The following is a 22,128-nucleotide window of genomic DNA, read 5'->3' as shown; positions in this document are numbered from 1 at the left end:
ATGAGAGCTCTGCCTTGGCACCTGTTTCACCGTACATACTAATCAGACACCTGTACTGGCTTCACGGCCTCCCTAACCTGGCCTTGAGTAATTTTAGGTAGTCTCTGAGCCATGCTGGGTTCTCTGATGCATCTTGAATATACCCATATTCTACCTTAGAAGATATCTCCTCCAGAAACCTTGTTTCTTTGAATAGCTAAAGGCTAACTCCCCAACCTCCTTCAAGTCTTTGCTTAAGAGTCAAATTTCAGTACATTCCTTTGACTGTCCTTTGCTGTGGGATGGTCTGTATGTCAAATCTTTTGCTCTGATTGGTCAATAAATAAAACACTGATTGGCCAGTGGCCAGGCAGGAAGTATAGGTGGGACTAACAGAGAGGAGAATTAAGGGAACAGTAAGGGAAAGGGAGACACTGCCAGCCGCCACCATGACAAGCAGCATGTGAAGATGCCGGTAAGCCATGAGCCACATGGCAAGGTATAGATTTATGGAAATGGATTAATTTAAGCTATAAGAACAGTTAGCAAGAAGCCTGCCGCAGCCATACAGTTTGTAAGCAATATAAGTCTCTGTGTTTACTTGGTTGGGTCTGAGCGGCGTTGGACTGGCGGGTGACAGAGATTTGTCCTGACTGTGGCCAGGCAGGAAAACTCTAGCTACAGTCCTTTTTCTCTCACTTGGTGTGGGTGATTGCCCTTACTCCCTCCTCCCATGTGGTGGTGTTTTCCTTCTTATACAACAGATCATTGGTGAGTTTTGTTTACTCACTAGTAGATTCTAGGTGGCTATATTATGTTGAATCAATTAATAAATTGCACAGGGAGAATTGGAAAAATGAAGGGTGTGTGTGTGTGTGTGTATGTACACACACATATGTATATGTATATATAAATATAAATGTAAAATAAATGCCTATACTTTTCAAGTGCTTGTAAGTGCATACTGTACTTGCAGAAGAATAGCAGAAGCATTAATCATGGTTGACTTAGAGAAAGAGTTCACAGAATAAGAAGAGTGGTGCATTCAAAACCACTAGAGCTGAACCTGTTGCTTCTTTGTTAAAATATACAGTGTACAGTTGAGCCTAATTCTGGAATTCAAAATTCCTCTTAAAGTTGAGGCACAGCTATTGAGTGCCTTCAAAAGTGTTCATTTGTTGAGCCACAAGGTGTCCTGTATCTACTGTAAGCTCTTAAAGAACCCCTGACAACGTCACAGTTTTCCAGTTCCCTTAGCTCTCTGTAGCTCATTGTCACTAATAGTCCTGAGCTATTTCCTTATAAATAATAGAGCATCTGTTCAGTTTTATGTGGAGATTTTCTTCACTGTACAGCTTCTTAACATCATAACTTCAGTGTTTCAGAGAGATCTTAACTATTAAAAACTAGCATATATATTCTAGACAAGGTCTCTCTACATAGTCGTGGCTGGCCTAGAGCTCCCTATGTACAACAGGCTGATTTTGAACACACAGAAATCCACTTGCCTCTGACTCCTAAGTGCTGGAGTAAAAGTTGTGTATTACCGTGCCCACCCAGATATTCTTAATTTAGAATTTATAGTATGAAGGCCAGCAGCATGTTTGAGTGGATAAAGATGCTTGTCTCCAAGCTTGACGACCCAAGTTTGAGCCTCCGAACTCACATGGTGGGAAGAGAGAACCAGGTCCTGTGGTGGTAATCTAATTGTACTGAAATGTGATTTTGATTGTATGTTAATAAATAAAGTTGCCCGGGGTCAGAGCTATTAGAGCCATAGCAAGAGTGTGGCGGTGGTGGCACATGCCTTTAATCCCATAGATATCTGTGTGTTCAGGGATATAGCCAGCATTGGAGACATATGCCTTTAAGACCTAGGGGGCTGTACATTCAGACAGTGACGAGGCAGTCACGTGTTTGGGTTTATAACCAATAAGAAGGCAGAACAAAATACTTTAAATAGACGAACAGACAGGAGATAGAGCTCTCTTTCGGGAAGCTGGGACACCGCAGGCGGAAGGGTGAGATTTTAGCTCTGAGCTCTGACCTCTCCGCTTTCTCTTTTGCATTGTTTCTGTGTTTCTTATTTAATAAGACGGTTGGTTACATCTATATCTGGCGCCCAACGTGGGGCTCGAACCCACGACCCTGAGATTAAGAGTCTCATGCTCTACCGACTAAAGGGGAAATGCTGTGGGATGGTCTGTATATCAAATCTGTTGCTCTGATTGGCCAATAAATAAAACACTGAATGGCCAGTGGCCAGGCAGGAAGTAGGTGGGACAAGGAGACAGGAGAATTCTGGGAAGCAGAAGGCTGAGGAGGAGAGACACTGCAGCCGCCGCCATGACCAGCAGCATGTGAAGATGCTGGTAAGCCACCAGCCACGTGGCAAGGTATAGATTTATGGAAATGGATTAATTTAAGCTATAAGAGCAGTTAGCAAGAAGCCTGCCACGGCCATACAGTTTATATGCAATATAAGTCTCTGTGTTTACTTGGTTGGGTCTGAGCGGCTGTGGGACTGGTGGGTAACAAAGATTTGTCCTGACTGTGGGCAAGGCAGGAAAACTCTAGCTACAAGGTCCTTTAAGTCATCCTTCAACTTCCACACATGGGCTGTGGCTCACACACACACAAAATACGTAAATGTAAACAGTGCAGATTACAGTTAGCAAATTGAATTGCCTACATTTTCATCTTTTTAAACTGAGAAATAACTTAGAAAATGAATGAAATTCACATATTGTGTGTATGAAAGTATATTTTTATTTGATTATATTCTTTTACTGCTTTAATTCTGGACCAGCGATTGCCCAGAACCACAGTTGAGAAATATTTTCTGAATGCTCACAATACTCAGTGAGGTGTCAGGTCAGAGGTACTGTGTAAGATACAAAGTTAAATATACACTGTCTTCATGGACCTTTATGACAGTCATGGCCACATGTAACTATGATACATGTCAGAATGTAAAAAATCATTAAATGACAATGCTGGGCATAGTTGGAGCAGATAGTTGATATTAGTTTGGGGACTACAAAAATAATATGACATTTGAAAAGGGCTTTGTATACAGTTTCATTCTATGAGTTGAGAGGCAATGTTGTAGAGGTTGAAATTTCTGTGCAGATACTGCATTATGCCTTTTATCAAAGACAAGCCTAAGACCCTTATGCACAGGTGGTAAATATGTATTTGTTGAATGAATATTTATATTCCCCTTGATGGCATTTTCACAAAGAAAATTATGTCATGCATTTTATCAATTGTAACATTGAAAGACATGAAAACCTTCCTAGCAATTAAGAAACTTTGGAAAAATTGCTGTATTAGATGATTGATATTTTTAACTCAGATTCTTTTGTTCAGTTTTTTTAAACATCTAGAAGATGTGATATGTCTTATTAGAACAGCACACAATGAGTTTTTATTATTCTAAAAAACCATCATCTATTGTCTCACTTAATACTCATGAAAACTCAGGTGTTAGCTGCTCATATTCACATATTATAGATGGAGAGGCTGGGGTACAGAAAGCTTAAGAAATGTGTGTGTGTGTGTGTGTGTGTGTGTGTGTGTGTGTGTGTGTAGAAGTCTGCCACAATGCCCAAATGCAATCAGAATTCATGTTTGGTTTTTTTTTTTTTTTTTCTTTTTCGAGACAGGGTTTCTCTGCGTAGCTTTGCGCCTTTCCTGGAACTCACTTGGTAGCCCAGGCTGGCCTCGAACTCACAGAGATCCGCCTGGCTCTGCCTCCCGAGTGCTGGGATTAAAGGTGTGCACCACCACCGCCTGGCAGAATTTGTGTTTTTACACTGCAAAGATGGCTTTGTCATTTTCTATCACTCTGGTGTCATTCTGTTACATAAAGTGAGGTTAGTGTTAGTTCAGTCAGATGTGTTCATGTTGACTGCCTGCTATCCTGGGAGCATGTGAGATGCATCATATGATCTTAATAAAGTGGTTATTAACTTGCAAGATTCTCATAACACTGCTAAGTTTTAAAACAATGAAATAATAGTCAGATACTAATGCCAAAGTGATAATATTATACAGTGCTCAAATTAGGCTTAGTTCCAACAAATAATTAAATAAAGTGTAGATTCTAAAACAAAATTAATATTTAAAAATAAACATTATTCATTGTCTGGATTTATTCATTTATATAGACGGCAGAATGTACACATAGGAAGAGGTGGTATAGGAGTGCCCTTGAGGAGGCGTACCAGCTCTACAGGCGTTCTCCTGAGCAAAGACTAGAGGTGTGCTGCCTATCAAAACGGGGTATGTGCAGTTTCTTTCTTACCATCCAGTCAGAACTCGTAGATGTATGTATTCTAAAACATGTTTGCACATTTAAAAATTCATGTCTTTTCTTCAAATACAAATGTTGTTTCTGTTCATTGTAAAAGAATTTTCAAATGAATTAACAGTGATATCTTGTCCTCCAAAATTATTCTCCATGACTAAGCTCTGTTTAAACACAGGCACTATAATTAGTGCATCCTGGTATTTTATTTACTCTTAGACTTCATAGGCCATTATTTCAAAACATATAATTCAAAAATTAGGAACCATAGATTTAAAATGTATTCCTAGTATGATAATTTTTCATGGGTATGCTCGGTTTTGTATTTTTTGTTTTGTTTTTGACAATACAGTGTTTTCAAAATGCTTGATTTTAAAATAAGTTAAAAGCAGGGGTGAGTTATATACTCACAATTTAAAAATCATTTTTATTCTATTTTTCATTATCTATTATGGACACACCATGGTGTGCTTGTGGAAGTCAGAGAACAACTTTAGAGAATCAGTTAACTTATTTATCAGTTGGTTCCTAAGGATCAATCCAACTCAGGTCAAAAGGCAAGTGTCTTTACTGGCTGAACCATGTCATAGGCTCACAAGCATTTTTTAATTAAAATTATTTTCTCCTCATACATAATTGCATATTACTTTTATGAAAATCCATCCTGACTCATCTGATCAAACTCCTTCCAGGTCTCTCCTTCCCATTCCTCTCCCAACTTCATGATATATATCTATATAGATATATAGATATATAGATATATACCTACTCAGTCAGTCAGTGTTGCCCACATGCACAGAGATTTAGGGCTATCCATTGTAGCATTAGCAACATACTAGGGTCTCTGTTCCTGACAAAAACTAACTTTATCTCCCCTGGTATCTGTCAGCTACCTGTAGCTTCTCAACTAGGAGTAGGGCCTTGTGATCAACCCACTTCATGCTAGGTTGACCTTGTGCAGGTTCACAGCTGTTTATGAGTACAGCTGCCTGTCACATCCAGAAGACACTATTTTGTAACAGCCCTCTTAAAATCTTTCTGCCTCTGCCCCCTTGGCCATTATGTTCTCAGAACTTTGGGGGAGGAGCAGTGACATAGATGTCTCATTTAGGGATAAGGAGTCCACAGTAGTTACTCTTTACATCATTTGTGTTCTTTCTGTTAACCTAAGTCTATTGCAAAAAGGAGCTTCTCTGATGATGGAGGACTGAGCTGGACTACCTATGGGTGGAAGTGTTTAGAAGGCAGTTAGATTCTGTATCAGTTTAGCAAGACGGCAGTAGTAGGTTCTCCCTAGGATCTGTGACCTCTCAAGCTGCAAGTTTTGGGCCAGGTTTACGGTACCAGGTGTAAGTTTCCTTCTGTTGATCAGTCCTTAAATCCAATTAGATAGCTGTTTGTTATGCCCTAAGACATTCATGCTGCAATTATGCCAAAGGGTATAACTTGCCAGAGGAGCCCACAGGTTCACAACTGGGCAAGACTGTTGGTACCTTTTATCTCACAGCCTAGCACCTCATAGCCTAGGAAGATCTGGCCTTAAGGAGGGAGGCTTCTAGGCTAATACCAGTCTGTGACCAAAGTATGTGGCATTTTCTACCATAGGTTCTTACCATCAACTTCTGATGAGCAACCAAGGGCAGTGGCAATAGCCTCCTCAAACTACTTTAAAAATTATATTACAAGCATAATTCTAATGCTTTCAAGCTTAATCTAGTGTTCATTATACATTATATTAAATACATCAGGTATTTTTACTATACATCGGGTCATTTTCAGGAAATGTTCTTGAATCATAGATGTTATGGTTTATATGCATAGCCTTTAAACTCACTCATGTGAGGGCTCAGTTGGCATGGCACACTTAACTTAAGATTATGATTGTCCCATAAAATAATTATAATAAACTCAAATATGTTTTAAAATATTTTTTGTCCAGTGATTGCAGTAATTTTATACTCTCCACAGCCTTGTGTCTATTACCTTAAGTTTGAAAGCAGGGTCCTTTGTAGGAAGATCAGACCTTCAACTGAACCCTACAGTAACCATGAAGCTTTTTCTCCATTGGAAAAACTTCGTGTATATGCTCAGTAAATTTGTGTGGGAAGCTAAACCACCTAAGTTTAGGTTTTAAAGTGATCCAGTTCACTATCAGACCAGAAGAGACACTGACTTCTGCAGACATGACTCATTTCTTACACTGAAAATGCCATTTGCCAGCAGCGCAGGTCCAACTCGCTGTGTTGTCAAAGTACAGCTCTACCCCTGTGCAGTCAGTTTTCTTGTTCAACCACACAGGCTTCAAAATATTTCATCCTTAAATAACATAGTCACTTAACGGAAGGAGGATTGCATCTCTTCCACTAGCACTACCGTGCTCTCTTGGTGGGATGGACTGTCTTGGTCATCAGTATGCTGGGTACTTGTCTCCTGCTCTTTGACATTTCCCCTGTCCCAAGAGCCTCGGAACAATAATTCTCTGGTTGGTTCTGTAGCAAAAATGAACTCTCTTGCTAAAAGTCTCATGACTTTTATATGCAGAATTTGATGTAATTCAGCCTGACTTTTGAGAGCCATGACCTTAGGACTCGTTTTTGTTCTTGAAGTAGCCAGTGCAGGAGGTAGAGACAGATATCTAAGGGTTATGTCTTTGCCAACACAGGATTGCTTTTCTAAACCTGCAGCCTCAACTCAAAAATAGTTGATTCAATCTCTGATTTTCCTTAGCACCAGTGTGGAGTTTGGTATAATATTTAGCTTCTTATTGTATCCAGAAACAGTTTTCAGAGGTTAGCCAACATGTAGGTATTTCACTATGGGGAAGTAGCTTAGAGGCCACTTGGGAGACTTTCCTCTGACAGTTTATACTCCAACCTAGAACTAATTACTTTAAATAGTCCATGTTCTTTTGATCTGTAACAATTGGCACTCTATAGTTTTTGATGCAGCTTCTTTATCTAAAATGTGCATGGTCATTAGATGATATATATAAAGGACTCCGACAGTGAATTTAAGGTTCTGATTTAATTGCCCCCTTTGTTGTTTGTTTTATTTAACTAACACTCCAACTTAGTAATTCTTTTACTGAAGCTTAAAAACGTGATGATTGTCTCCTCTTTCTCTCCCCCGTCTCTCTCTCTCTCTCTCTCTCTCTCTCTCTCTCTCTCTCTCTCTCTCTCTCTCTCTCTCTCTCTCTCTCTGTGTGTGTGTGTGTGAGTAAATCAAATACCAAAAGACTCGCATTTGCTAGGCACTACCTAGCAACTACAAACACTACCAGTTTGCTACCTGCTTAGCCCTGTGCTCTACATTTGGAGTGGATTTACCTATTTCTAACTTTCCCCCCAGAATTACTCATGTTTTTACAAAACAGACTTCTGTGTTTAGAGCACCTTGGGTTCACAAAAATTGGGTGTAAGTACAGTTTCCATATACCTTCTGTCCACTCGGAATTCATTCTCTCTCCCAGTTACACCCCACACTATGTGATTTGTTGTAATTAGTGAACTTACCTTGACACATCCTAGTTACCTCCAGAGTTCATAGTGTACCTGAGGGTTCACTCCAGGTTTATACTCTGTGTTTTGACAGGTGTAATCTCATGTGTCCATCATTGTCTTACTGCACATGATAATTTCATGGCTGTAAAGATCCTGGTGTTCTAGCTATTCATCTCTTCTCCCTGCCAACACTCAGCCATCTTTCCTATCACTGTCTCCACAATTTTGCCTTTCCCAGAATGTCTCATGATTGGAATCATAAGTAAATCACCCTTCCACATTGGCTTCCTTCCTATAGTAACATACGCTTGTTTCGTCTTTGCATGAGTCTGTAGCTCATTCCTTTTAGTGTGGAGTAATATTCTACTTGTGTGCATACTACAATTTCCATCATTCATCTACCTAGAAACACCAGGATTGCTTCAAGTCTCAGTAATTACTGGTAAATGTCATTTTTGGTGGCCATGAAACTTCAACCCCCTTTAATAAATAATAATAAGTATGGTTGCTGATACTGTGTTGAAAACATGCTGTTTTCAATGTTGTGTTAGCAGTGACTGAGAATCCCTGTTGCTCTGCATACTCTCAGCACTGTGGTACAATTGACATTCTCTAAAGTGGGTGTCATCTCAGGAGGTTTTTGAGGGCCCTGTTTTTCACTGGTGCTCAATACTGTCATGTCCATAATTTGTTCCTTTGTGTTTTCTTTGCAGAAGTGTTTTTCAGGTCTTTTGGCCATTGGTTATTTATTTATATGGCAGTCTTCCAGCCTTAGCCTCCAAATTCAGGGGTTATAGGAATGCAGCACCATGCCCAGCCCACCTAACCTTCCTCCCACCCCTCCCTTCCTTTTTTATTTCTTGTCTTTCTTCACTTTGGTTAGTGTCTCTTAATATAGTCTCAAGCCTAGAGCTTCATTCCCTAGGCTGCATCCTCTTTACTGATCAAGCAACAAAGACATTCTTCATCTTGTTGCAGTGACTTCCATCCTTTAGCATTTCTTTTTGACTTAGAGGTTTCATGTTTCTATGTATCACCATCTGCTTTTTCTTTTTTAGCTTTTAACATTAGATTTCTTAGCTTGATAAACATAATTATTTCACATTAATCATCTGATAACTCTACCACATTGACCATATAGGTTCTATCTGTCTGATCTATCTATCCATTTCTCAATCTCCCTTCAAAGTTGTTAGTTTTTTTACCTTTAGCATGTCCTATAATCTTTTATTGAAAGGTGAGTGTGGTATACTGTATAACAGGAACTTTAGGCTTGGCCTTTAGTCAGCTGGACAGTGCTGAGGTGTGGGGGTTGAGGGAGCATTCTGTAGTCCTAGTATTAGGTCTCAGTTCTAGGCTGTGAACTTGACAAGACTCCTCCCTATGTTTCTTATTCATTCATTACATGGTAGAGGATAACTACAGGGGGCTACAGTTGTGTATTTTACTCCCCCCACAATGAGTAAGGCTCTGAAAAAATTCAAATGCATTGGACAGTAGTAAGATAGCTTCTTTTGTGGGCAGATCTTGTTAAGAACATCTGCCAGATATCTGGGTGAGTTTTCTTACTCTGTGGAGAACTTGGTGGCTCTCTAGGAGGAAGAACTCACAGAAGAGTTCCAGGTCTCCTACCCTGTCCATGATGGGTTTTGTTTCACAGCTTTGTCCACATTTAGTCTCTAGGGCTGTGCCAATTAGGGTTCAGATTTTCTTATCCCTAGACTGATTGTCATGTAACATTCTGTCTACATGTTTCTGCTCAGGTAAATCCTAATTCTCTACATTGATCTGTTTCTCCCAGATTTGGGATCAAAAGTATGCCCCAAGAACCTCTCTTCTTTCATTTATCTAATTATGAATTTTCAGTTAGCCTTTAACATAATGAGATGTAGCAACTTTTACGTTCCTTATGTGCCTGACCAGAAGCTGGCCTGTCTTTCACCTTTGGAAGAAGGCACTTTCAGCTGCCACACTTAAAGAAGCTTAGAGTCACAATTTTATGAAGGTCATGGATGGTATTAAACAGCCACTGCATATAAACTTCATTATTAACTTTGATGACTAGCCCAATTTTGCATAATGTTTAGACATATGCAAAATATCAGGAAAAGGTGGAGATTTCTCCTAGTTGGAGGCGTTGCCTGTAATGGTGAATAAATAGTCTGTGTGTTCTTAAATGAAGGAAAATGGTGTTTGTTGTAGGAGGGTTATCATAAGCATTAGGGGATACAGGAAAGAGGGCATTTCACATGTGGAAGCCAGTGGTACGTATAAATACAACATACTTCCCTGGGTGTTTGTTTTCTGCCAGTTCTTAATATTCTTTGATAACTTCATACATGTGTACAATGATACATAACACATACATCCCCTATTTCCCCCTCCAACTACTCCTGTATGTCCCAACATCTCCCTCCTTTAACATGTTTCCTTTAATAGCCCACTATGTCCAATTAGTGCTGCCCATAAGTGCATGAGTGTAGGCATCCATGGGTCATAGGAAACCTCCCAGTGGCCACATATTCAGAGAAGAATGATTCTCTGTCAGGTTTTTACCAACATATGCACAGACATTCTGTAGTCCTAATATTAGGACTCCATGTATATTGTATATACCAAAATAACATCCTGGAATATTTTCCATGAGCTAGTTGGCTACTAAATATTCTGGTTTCAGTGGTAGTCGGAGGAATGGTACCAATGTCTGCTTTCTTGTGGAATCTTAGCTGATACAGTTCTGGTACCTCAGTGATCCTAAATGAAGGCAACAGACACCCTGGGCAGAATAGGGGCTTGTAATCAAATGGGTCTACTCTGCCAATGCAACCACAGGCAGTGTGCTGGGGTATTGATTTCCTCAGTTGTACAAGGAAGATGGACTGCATGCCTTCCAATGTTATATACAGTTTATATGATATTCTTATCCAGTATCCAGCATATAACAGGTATGCAAGTAGAGATACCATGGACTTAATTCTAGAGTCTATGTACTGTAGAATGCACAGACTGATCAGAAACCAGAAATTAGGCAGATTGGATGCTAGCTAATAAAATTTAAAGGGCATTCATCAGATAAGAGTTCCTTCTTGATTTTATGGCTTTTGGATTACTGAGCTGTACTCAACTCTGAGGAGGTAAATTTATTAGTATTTAGTTCAAAGGGCCACTGAAACAGTCCTGTTACTAATGTGTGATAAAGTAGAAAACTCTAGTTTTGTACTTGTGTACCTATTTGAACAGAAGGATGAGTTCTTTTTTAAAGTAGACATATTGTATTATCTTACAGATAGAGCCAAAGCAGGTGCTAAAGCTGCTGTGGTGTCCAAGAAAAGGGTAAGACCATGTTTCAAAGTTAACTTCAAATTCTGTTTTTCAAAGAAAGATAAATTACTAAAAAGAAAAATCATATGTAATCTGATTTTTTTATTCTAAAGTTTAGTTGAGTATGCATTTGCTTTCTTAGGCTGTCCATAAACAATATTTGTGACGATTTCCGTTAATTTTATGGAATTAGGGCAATAGAAACACAAATGGACAAAGGAGCAAATACTTTTTTTAAATCATATTTCATATATACACTCATAACAATATATATTGTGTTATTGTGACACATGAGAAAATTAATTTTCTTCTAGAAAGTTTAAACAATTAAAGTCTATAACTTAATATGACTTAAACTTAAGTAGAGAAAAACATTGAGCAACTAAATAAAGTTCCAGATAGAATATTTTGATGGAAGCTTTAAAGCCAAGTACATTTAAAAAATACATTATTTTGAATATTATGTGTGGAATAGTGTTGCACTCTGTTTACTGTGCAAAATATGATTAAGATATTGGCAATCTCAGATGACAGTGTCCAATTAAAGGACATCCCTGAAGTAGAAAATGAGAGGGTGCTTAAACATACACTTGGACACATAATGCATCAGTGACATAAGAAATCAAAAAGAAGAGTCTGTGACATGATTGCCTGGGTTCATGGCTGAGCTCAGGGAAGGGCAGATCAGAGATGGCCAGGTGGACTCTGGTAGGGTTATTCTGCATGAGTCTAGAGATCACTTGTCTATGAAAGATCAGATTTTGATTTTTTTCATCATTGTTCATGGTTTGCTTTTTGTTTTTAGGCAGGGTCTTGGTAGGTAGCTCAGGCTGGCCCCAGACTCACTGGCCTGGAACTCCTGCTTCTTATTCTTTAGTGCTGGAATTATAGGGGTGTAATACCTCATCCTGTTACATTTTAAAATTTTTATCCTTTTGCTTTTGGGCCTATAAGAGGGATCTTGTCTTTGCATGTAAAGCAAGTCTGCTACTTCTGTGCAGGAAGGAGTTTGGTGTCCCAGAAGACAAAGCTGTGAATGCAGGGCAGGTCCTGTGTGCGCACTGTGGGTTGGCAGAGTGTGTAAGGCAGTGCAGCCTTGCCACTGCATGTGTGGACAGAATTAGTTATTTCAGTGTCTTCTAATGCACATATAGAATCAAAGGTTATAAAGACGTTAACTATTTCTGTGTATAATTTACATTTAGCGTTATCCCCAGAAGGGCAACATTAGACTTAGGAAAATGCTGCTTATTATAAATATGAGTGAAAAAATGAAACACATTATCTCATCCAACTAACTAGTAAAATGTCTTGAAAACATGGATAAGTACATAAAACTTATTTGATATTGAAAATATAAATTTAGTGTGAGGCTCTACAGCTTCTGTTCAGATGCCTTGGGACTGGTTCATTTTAGTGTGTGATGTTTTTACTTATTTGCAGGTTTTAATAATAAATCTTATAAAATTAAAACATTATTAATAAAAAAAACAAATGATAAAAGTAAACCAGGAGAAAAATGTAATGTCTGTCTCGAAAGGCCAAATGAGTCAATTCCTGCTTTACCCAGTGCTCTGACTCCTCCATCCACTTTTCCTAATGAGGGTTGCAAGCTGGGCTCTGGGGTGGACCTCTCGTTATTTCCATGTTGCAGACTCCCCTTACAGGACTGGCAGGGAGTATTTCCCATGCTACCAGGGACATGCTTCCTCTGAGCAGCTGTCAGCCCCTGCATGGCCATGATGCTAGTGCTTGCTCAGCACATATGATGAATACATCATTTCCTCCTCCTCCTGTTTCTCAAGCCTGTTGAAATAGGTAGGCGGGCCTCTTTCTAAGGCCCTTTCAGGTGGAAAACCTTATAAGCTGAGGCTCACAGGTGTCTGTGACAGCTTCAAGATCTCACTGGGTTCCATCCCCAGGTATCCAGAGGCTCACCCCAGTCCTTTTCCATTAATCTGCTCTTTACAACCAGACCCAGGAAAGATGCCATTTTTGTCTGTTGACAGCTTTTAAAACTTTTATTTTTCTCCAAAACTCCCCTTTATAAAAGCATAAATCACAGACAAGCAAAAAAGAAATAGTTGTTCAAGCAAAATTGGAGATATTAGGAATTTTTGTAGGTACTTTGGGGTATATTAGTTTTAAAGAATACAAGGAAGTTTATTGGGAAGAGCCTGGAACATTAGACACACTGAATTGCACGGAACAGATTGTGCATGAAGTGCCTAACACTTGGACTGACTTGTGGATTGTCAAACTTCAAATGTACATAGTGTACTAATAAAATAGTACTGAAACTTCTTATATTACATCAACAGACAAAGTGCTTAGAAGTGTTATTATGGAAGGAGAAACTAACATAGACTAGACATTATTCGTGAAGTTATTGAAAGGTTTGCTTTCCTCAATATACTGTAACATTTTCAACTACATAATCAACTGGATCAAATGCAGGTCATTAGTCAGGCTTGGCAGCAAGCATCTTTACCCACTGACCCATCTCACTGGCCCCGAGTACTTCTTTCTCAAGCTCTGGCTCCCTTTAGATATCCTCAATTTCATCTTTGTCACTATCATTTCCATTTTAATTATTGTTACTTATTTTTCATATATTTATTAGACATCATATTTCTTCAGAAAACTTTATCTGTATCTTTACCCACTTCCCCTCTCCCTGTGATTTATATTATTTATATCAATAGTTTATCAGTGTGTTATTAGTTTTTCAATTGTTCATCAAAACAGTTAGCAGTTCAGGAAATTTTCTTGTCTTGGAATCTCCAGGCTTTTGTGACCTGCTTTGAAATATTGTCACTTCACTTGCACAAACCACAGTTTGTGCTTGACTTTGTTTTTCTTCTGTTGCTCTAGCCACAATGAGGAGGCACACAGCAGTACAGCTTCCTCTGCTGCCTCATGTCCAGGCCACTTCCTTTAGGACAATTAGAGAGTCCTGGGGAAATGCCATGTTGTTCTTTCTCACCAGCAAATGCCACAGCTGTCACCAACAAATAGCACAACAAAGATGGCTTTGCCAGTTTGTCATATTTTGTTGTTCTAATTTGCATTTCTCCAAAGTTAGTTGCTTTTGACTTCTTAGTATTTTTATACAAATTTACATGAACTATCTGTATATTAGCAATAAAGTATTCACTTTTTCTCAGATCTTGCTCTATTGTATCACATGCTTTTCCTTCCTAGAAGTGTAAATAGTGAACCTTTGTATGTGGACACGTGTGCTCTCAACTTTGATTACTACACTATTAAAATGCATTGGGGATAGCATGGTGGGAAGGATAGCAGTGGCATCTAGAGTTCAACTATGAGTTACAAATTCCAAGTCTTATCACTTGCTGGCCGAGTGAGCCATATTTGCTGCTTAATTCTCTAATCTCCCGGTTTCTTCTTACATGACAATAAGAGTATTGCAGAGCAGTTTCTCTGACTGTGTTACTTCACCATCCAGTGGTTTGAGTGAGGGTAATGCTTCATAGATGCTAGCTGCTAAGGGAACACGAATTTATTTTCACATGTTGTGTGAACACAGGATACAAAATGCTATCTGCAACTTCCTAATCAGCTATCCCGAAGCTCTGATTGAATTGTAAGCAGTTTTTTCATTCTTCACTTTCATGACCTGTCTTCCTTTTAACACAGGCATTTGATATGTTAAAATATCTATTTCCATATCTATTCTTTATATTCATTAAGCAAGTTCCAAACTGCTTTATTCTCTCTGTCTTTTCTTAGATATGTGAACTAATAGTGACCCTTTATTACCCCAGTTTTTCAAAAACTTTTATTATTCTTGCCTTTTGACTTTTCAGATGAACCTTAAAATTATTTTGCCTAGAATTAGTAAGAGGAATCCTATTGAGATGGTGATTGGTATTGTAGAAAAATCGTATGTGCTAATTATGGAGAAAGTGTGTTTACTGTACCAAACCCATTCATGTAGAAACTAAGTTGTCTCATTCAGCTTTCTCTAGTTTCCAACGAATAGTCTTATGCTCCTAATTAACTTGAAACCACCTAAGTTTTACTGGTTGGAAAGAATTTCCTTTTCACTTTATCCCCTCTACCAATGTTTTTTCTTTCTTTTGTTTTTGTTTACACACAGGTATTAGGCATGTGGGTATTTTTCCTAATGCTTAATACCAAGAATTTAACTTGAATAATTAGAGAAAAAAAGCCAATGACTATTCTCTTGTGATACACACATAATGAAATAATTTAGTCTATGCATTTCCTAATGAAGAAAATTCTCCAAACCTATTACAGAAGTTCTCCCTAAAAATCAGACACTCTGCATCAGCCTGGTTAGTAAGACAACGTGGAATACTTGATGACTATATCCCTGGCCCTGCATGGGACTTGCTAAGCTCATAGTTGTTAATGTGGAATCTGTACACTACAACTCACTGCATTTACTTAGCTTTCTGTGAATCATACCCCCCCCCCCCCCGGCGACAAGTATCATGACCAGTACTCACTGCTGGCATCCAGTCTCAGCCAGAGGGAGATCTCCAGATGACAGCACCAAACAGTGAGCCCGTGCAGGCACAGTCAGCCTTTAAACCTTGCTCAGTTTCTTGATTTTTATACTTGGTGCACAGTGTACACTTTTCCATAGATCATTGTTTCCTAAGCTTTGCTAATTTTATTCTGTATTATTGCTTACTATAATTTTCTGTCACTATTTTATTCTGTATTATTGCTTACTATAATTTTCTTTTAGTTATTAAAGGATAATTTTTCAACAAATTGAGTTTGAAGATCTAATTGTGTTTCATTAATGCTCCTTGAGCCAGTCAGCATGTCATCTGTGTGTGACAGAATGATCCCACTAGTCTCCCAGTCTGGTCAGCCCCAGACTCCAAAAGTTGTCTTCCTTGTGTGGTTAAGCAGAGGGGGCTTCTTTAGCATGCTATATGGCTCCTCTCACAAGTGATGCCACACCTGCTGGTTTGATCTGTTCTTTGGAGGCTAGTGAAGGAACTCAGTCCACAAAAAATGGTCACTCGGGAATTTTTTTAACCTTTGATTGATCTTTAATTTATTTTCTAATTTTTATTGAGTTGTAATTTATACACAAGGTGTAGCTTCGCAGTCTAAAGTTTGCTTGGGTAGTCAAAAAAGGCTAGAAGATAGGCAGTAAACGAGATCCAGATGGAGAAAACCTCTAAACATAAGAAGAAGAGTATGGACAGTCATAGAAAGAAAGAAATAGTTTAAAAAATAATGTCTTTAAAGAGAGAGAGTAAGGGTAATATAAAAGAAAAAAGCCACATAAGGTGGGAGATACACAGGGAGTCTGAATCCTGTATAGTATTGTGTTGATTTGAATTTTTTGATTGCTGATGGGCAAGAGACAGTTGCAGACAGACACGGGATTGTAGACAGGACTGCAAAATTGAATCAACCTCGATACTTTAAAGCTATCTTAACTTTAAAAAATAATTCAAAAAAATGCATTTGTCAAAGGGAAATCAAAAATGCTTTGGAGAAGGGGTTTTGCTTTTGTTCCCACAGGAGATGAGAGACTGTGAATTTCTTCAGGAATGAGATGAATTAGGTTTGATAAGGGGAGACCTTCTGAATCTTGAAGGTGATATCTATCAACAAATATTATGACTGGTCTTCCCAGGACTTGGCCATTATCTCAAATTATCCCAGGGACCCTTAAAGATGCTTCACCCACAGACAACAGGAAGCAGTCTAGAGAAAATGACATTCACATTCCCAGTAAATGGTGTGGGTGGCTGTTGGTTATTTGGGGGATTATGGATGTTTGCTATAATTTAGAGGAATATAAGAATATAGGATAAAAAGACAATTTTTATTTTTATAGTTTTTAGAGACAGGGTTTCTCTGTGTAGCTTTGGTGCCTTTCCTAAAACTCACTCTGTAGCCCATGCTGGCCTTGAATTCACAGAGATCCACCTGCCTCTGCTTCCCACGTGCTGGGATTAAAGGTGTGCGCCACCACTGCCCAGCAATATTAATCTCAGATATTTTGCATTGGTGTAGATTTTAGAATGTTGATACAAATTTAAAGTTAATTTTGTTACACTGTATATGTTTCTACTCTTGTTTGGGGTATTGTGCTTATGCAGCTCATTTAAAAATGCAATGTATAGTTAAGTAATGAGGTTAGTAGTTAATCTATAATAATCAAACTTGTAGTCATATATTTTCAAGGTAAAATAGGTATATTTTAGATAGGTAGATGATTTTCTTTTTTTCCAGTTTTTTTTTTATTAAGAAATTTTCTATTCATTTTACATACCAACCACATACTCCCCTCTCCTCCCTCCTCCCAGCCTTCCCCCACAATCCACCCCCCCCAATCCCACCTCCTCCAATGAAAGGTCTCCCATGGGGAGTCAGCAGAGCCTGGTACATTCAGTTGAGGCAGGTCCAAGCCCCTCCTCCCGGCACCAAAGCTGAGCAAAATGTCCCACCATAGGTACTAGGCTCCAAAAAGCCCTCTCATGCACCAGGGATGGATGCCCCGCAAACAGTTCAAGCTAAAAACTGTCTCACTTATCCAGAGGGCCTAGTCCAGTACCGTGGGGGCTCCTCAGCTATTGGTCCACAGTTCATGTGTTTCCACAAGTTTGGCTGGCCATCTTTGTATATTTTCCCATCATGATCTTGATGTCCCTTGCTCAGAGATTCCCTCCTCTCTCTCATTGATTGAACTCCTGGAGCTTGGCTTGGCACCTGGCCATGGATCTCTGCATCTTCCTCCATCAGTCACTGGATGGAGGACTCTATGATGACAGTTAGGGTATTCACTAATCTGATTACTGGAGTAGGCCAGTTCAGGCATCCTCTTGACTATTGTTTGTAGGCTAAGGTAGGGTCATTTTGTGGATTCCTGGGAACTTCCCTAGCACCCTGTTTCTCCCTATTTCCATGATATCTTCATTTGTCATGGTATCTCTTTCCTTGCTTTCCAACTCTGTTCCTATTCCACCTCAAACCTCCTGCTCCTCTATGTTCTCATCCCCCATTCCTTGCCCTCCATTACCCCCCCCCTCACTCCCAGTTTGCTAAAGTAGATGTCATCTATTTCTCTTTTGCTGGTTAATCTATGCATCTTTCTTAGGGTCCTCCTTGTTAGATAGCTTCTCTGGAGTTGTGGGTTATAGTTTGGTTATCCTTTGTGTTACATCTAGTATCTACTTATGGGTGAGTATATATTGTGTTTGTCCTTCTGAGTCTGGGTTACCTCACTCAGGATGATATTTTCTAGTTCCATCCTGCAAATTTCATGATATCATTTTTTACTGCTGAGTAGTACTCCATTGTGTATATGTGCCACCTTTTCTTTATCCATTCTTTGATTTAGGGGCATCTAGGTTGTTTCCAGGTTCTGGCTATTACAAATAATGCTGCTATGAACATAGTTGAATATAGTCCTTGTGGTATGAGTGACCATAACTTGGGTATATGCTCAAGAGTGTTATAGCTGGGTCTTGAGGAAGACTTATTCTCAATTTTCTGAAAAAACCACCATACTGATTTCCAGAGTGGCTGTACAAGTTTGCATTCCCACCAACAGTGGAGGAGTGTTCCCCTTGTTCCACATCCTCTCTGACATAAGATGTCATCAGGGGTTTTGATCATAGCCGTTCTAACAGGTGTAAGATGGTATCTAAGAGTCATTTTGATTTGTATTTCCCTAATGACTAAGGATGTTGAGCAGTTCCTTAAATGTCTTTCGGCCATTTGAGATTCTTCTGTTGAGAATTCTCTGTTTAGCTCTGTAGCCCATTTTTTAATTGGATTGTTTGGTATTTTGATGTCTAGTTTCTTGAATTCCTTATATATTTTAGAGATCAGCCCTCTGTCAGATGTGGGGTTGGTGAAGATCTTTTCCCATTCTGTAGGCTGTCGTTTTGTCTTATTGACCATGTTCTTTGCTATACAAAAGCTTCTCAGCTTTAGGAGGTCCCATTTATTAGTTGTTGCTCTCAGTAACTGTGCTACTGATGTTATATTTAGGAAGTGGTCTCCTGTGCCAATGCATTCAAGACTACTTCCTACTTTCTCTTCTATCAAGTTCAGTGTAACTAGACTTATGTTGAGGTCTTTGATCCACTTGGACTTGAGTTTTGTGCATAGTGACAGGGATCTATTTGAAATCTTCTATATGTTGACATCCAGTTATGCCAGCACCATTTGTTGAAGATGCTTTCTTTTTTCCATTGTACAGTTTTGGCTTCTTTGTCAAAAATTAGGTGTTCATAGGTGTGCAGATTAATGTCAGGGTCCTCAATTTGATTCCATTGGTCTGTATGTTGGTTTTTATGCCAGTCCCAAGCTGTTTTTATTACTATATCTCTATAGTAGAGGTTGAGATCAGGGATCATGATGCCTCCAGAGGTTGCTTTATTGTAAAGGATTGTTTTAACTATCCTGGGTTTTTTGTTTATCTATATGAAGATGAGTATTGTTCTTTCCAAGTCTGTGAAGAATTATGTTGGTATTTTTGATGGGGATTGCATTGAATCTGTAGAATGCTTTTTGGTAAGATTGCCATTTTTACTGTTAATCCTACCTATCCATGAACATGGGAAATCTTCCATTTTCTGATATCTTCTTCAATTCTTTTTTCAGAGATTTAAAGTTCTTATTATACAGGTCCTTCACTTGCTTAGTTATAGTTACCCCAAGGTATTTTATATCATTTGTGGCTATTATAAAGGGTGATGTTTCTCTAATTTCTTTCTCAGCCCATTTATCATTTGTATATAGGAGGGCTACTGATTTTTTTGAGTTAATCATGTATCCTACCACATTACTGAAGGAGTTTATCAGCTATAGGAGTTCCCTGGTAGAATTTTTGGGGTCACTTATGTATACTATCATGTCATCTGCAAATAGTGAAAGTTTGACTTCTTCCTTTCCAATTTATATCCCTTTGATCTCCTTATGTTGTCTTATTGCTCTAGCTAGAAGTACTATATAGTACTTCAAATACTATATTGAATAAATATGGGGAGAATGGACAGCCTTGTCTTGTTCCTTATTTTAGTGGAATCACTTTTAGTTTCTCTCCATTTAATTTGATGTTGGCTGTCGGCTTGCTGTAATTTTCCATTATTATGTTTAGGTATGTTCCTCATATTCCTGGTCTCTCTAAGACCTTTATCATAAAGGGGTGTTGGATTTTGTCAAAGGCTTTTCAGCATCTAATGAGATGATCATGTCGTTTTTTCCTTTCAGTTTATATAGTGTATTACATTGACAGATTGTTGTATGTTGAACCATCCTTGCATCCCTGGATGAAGCTTACTTGGTCATGGTGGATAATTTTTTTTGTTGTGTTCTTGGATTCGGTTTGCCAATATTTTGTTGAATATTTTTGCATCAATGTTCATGAGGGAGATTGGTCTGTAATTTTCTTTGTTTGTTGCATCTTTGTGCCTTCAGTATCAGGATAACTGTAGCCTCATAAAAAGAGTTTGGTGATGTTCCTTCTGTTTCTATTGTGTGGAACAATTTAAAGAGTATTGGAATTAGCTCTTCTTTGAGAATCTGGTAGAATTCTATGCTGAAACCATCTAGTCCTCGGCTTTTTTTGGTTGGGAAACTTTTAATGACTATTTCTTCCTTAGGGGTTATTGGTCTGTTTATATAGTTTATCTGGTCTTGATTTAACTTTGATATGGGGTACCTATACAGAAAATTGTCCATTTCTTTCAGAATTTCCAATTTTGTGCAGTACAGGTTTTTGAAGTATGTCCTGATGATTCTCTGAATTTCCTCATTGTCTGTTGTTATATCTCCCTTTTCATTTCGTATTTTGTTGATTTGGATTCTCTCTCTCTCTCTCTCTCTCTCTCTCTCTCTCTCTCTCTCTGCTCTTTGGTTAATTTGGATAAGGGCTTGTCTATCTTCTTGATTTTTTCAAAGAATCAACTCTTTGTTTCATTGATTCTTTGTATTGTTCTCTTTGTTTCTATTTTATTGATTTCAGCCCTCAATTCGATTATTTCCTGGTATCTATCCTCCTGGGTGATTTTGCTCCTTTTTGTTCTAGAGCTTTCCGGTGTGCTATTAAGTCACTAGTGTGAGATCTCTCTATTTTCTTTATGTGGGCATTTAGTGTTATGAATTTTCCTCTTAGCACTACTTTCATGGTGTTCCATAGTTTGAGTATTTTGTACTTTCATTTTCATTGAATTCTAGGAAATCTTTAATTTCTTTTTTTATTTCTTCCTTGACCCATTGGTGACCCAGTTAGACATTATTCAATTTCTATGAGATTGTAGACTTTTTATAATTTTTGTTGTTGTTGAAATCTAACTTTAAGACATGGTGGTCTGATAATATACAGGTTATTCCAATTTTTTTTTGTATCTGTTGACATTTGCCTTGTGACTGAGCCTGTGGTCAGTTTTGGAGAAGGTTCCATGGGGTGCTGAGAAGAAGGTGTATTCTTTTGTGTTAGGGTGGAATGTCTGTAAATATCTATTAAGTCTGTTTGAGTCATGTCTGTTAGTTCCCTTATTTCTCTGTTAAGTTGCTGCCTGGCAGACCTGTCCATTGGTGAGAGTGAGATGTTGAAATCTCCCACTACTATTGTGTGGGATTTGATGTGGGATTTAAGCTTTAGTAATGTTTCTTATACAAATGTAGGTGCCTTTGTATTCGGGGCATAAATGTTCAGAATTGAGACTTCATCTTGGTGAATTTTACCTGTCATAAATATGTAATGTTTTTCCCAAGTTCTTTTGATTGATTTTAGTTTGAAGATCATTTTATTAGATATTAGGATAGCTACACCAGCTTGCTTCTTAAGTCCATTTGACTGGAAAGTCTTTTCCCAGCCTTTCACTCTGAGGTAGTGTCTGTATTTGAAGATGAGGTGTGTTTCTTGTATGCAGCAGAAGGTTGGATCTTGTTTTCATACCAATTCTGTTAGCCTGTGTCTTTTTATAGGCAAATTGAGACTATTGATATTAATGGATATTAATGACCAGTGATTGTTAATTCCTG

The 22,128-nt window shown here is 38.4% G+C and overlaps 1 protein-coding gene across 2 annotated transcripts in view; it reads left to right on the top strand.

Annotated features, from left to right (window-relative positions):
* Zcwpw2 (zinc finger CW-type and PWWP domain containing 2) overlaps positions 1–22,128 on the top strand; it is a 99,167-nt gene that overhangs the window by 34,674 nt on the left and 42,365 nt on the right. Inside the window, exons 3-4 of one of the 2 annotated variants that reach the window (XM_028858067.2) lie at positions 4,152–4,266; positions 11,078–11,124. In XM_028858067.2, coding sequence (XP_028713900.1) covers positions 4,152–4,266; positions 11,078–11,124 — 162 coding nt within the window. The remainder of the gene's footprint in view (positions 1–4,151; positions 4,267–11,077; positions 11,125–22,128) is intronic. The other variant, XM_028858068.2, reaches the window with a different exon arrangement.

The sequence above is a fragment of the Peromyscus leucopus genome, chromosome 7 (genome assembly GCF_004664715.2).
Source record: "Peromyscus leucopus breed LL Stock chromosome 7, UCI_PerLeu_2.1, whole genome shotgun sequence".
Classification (NCBI taxonomy): domain Eukaryota; kingdom Metazoa; phylum Chordata; class Mammalia; order Rodentia; family Cricetidae; genus Peromyscus; species Peromyscus leucopus.
This window is presented reverse-complemented; position numbering and strand designations above follow the sequence as displayed.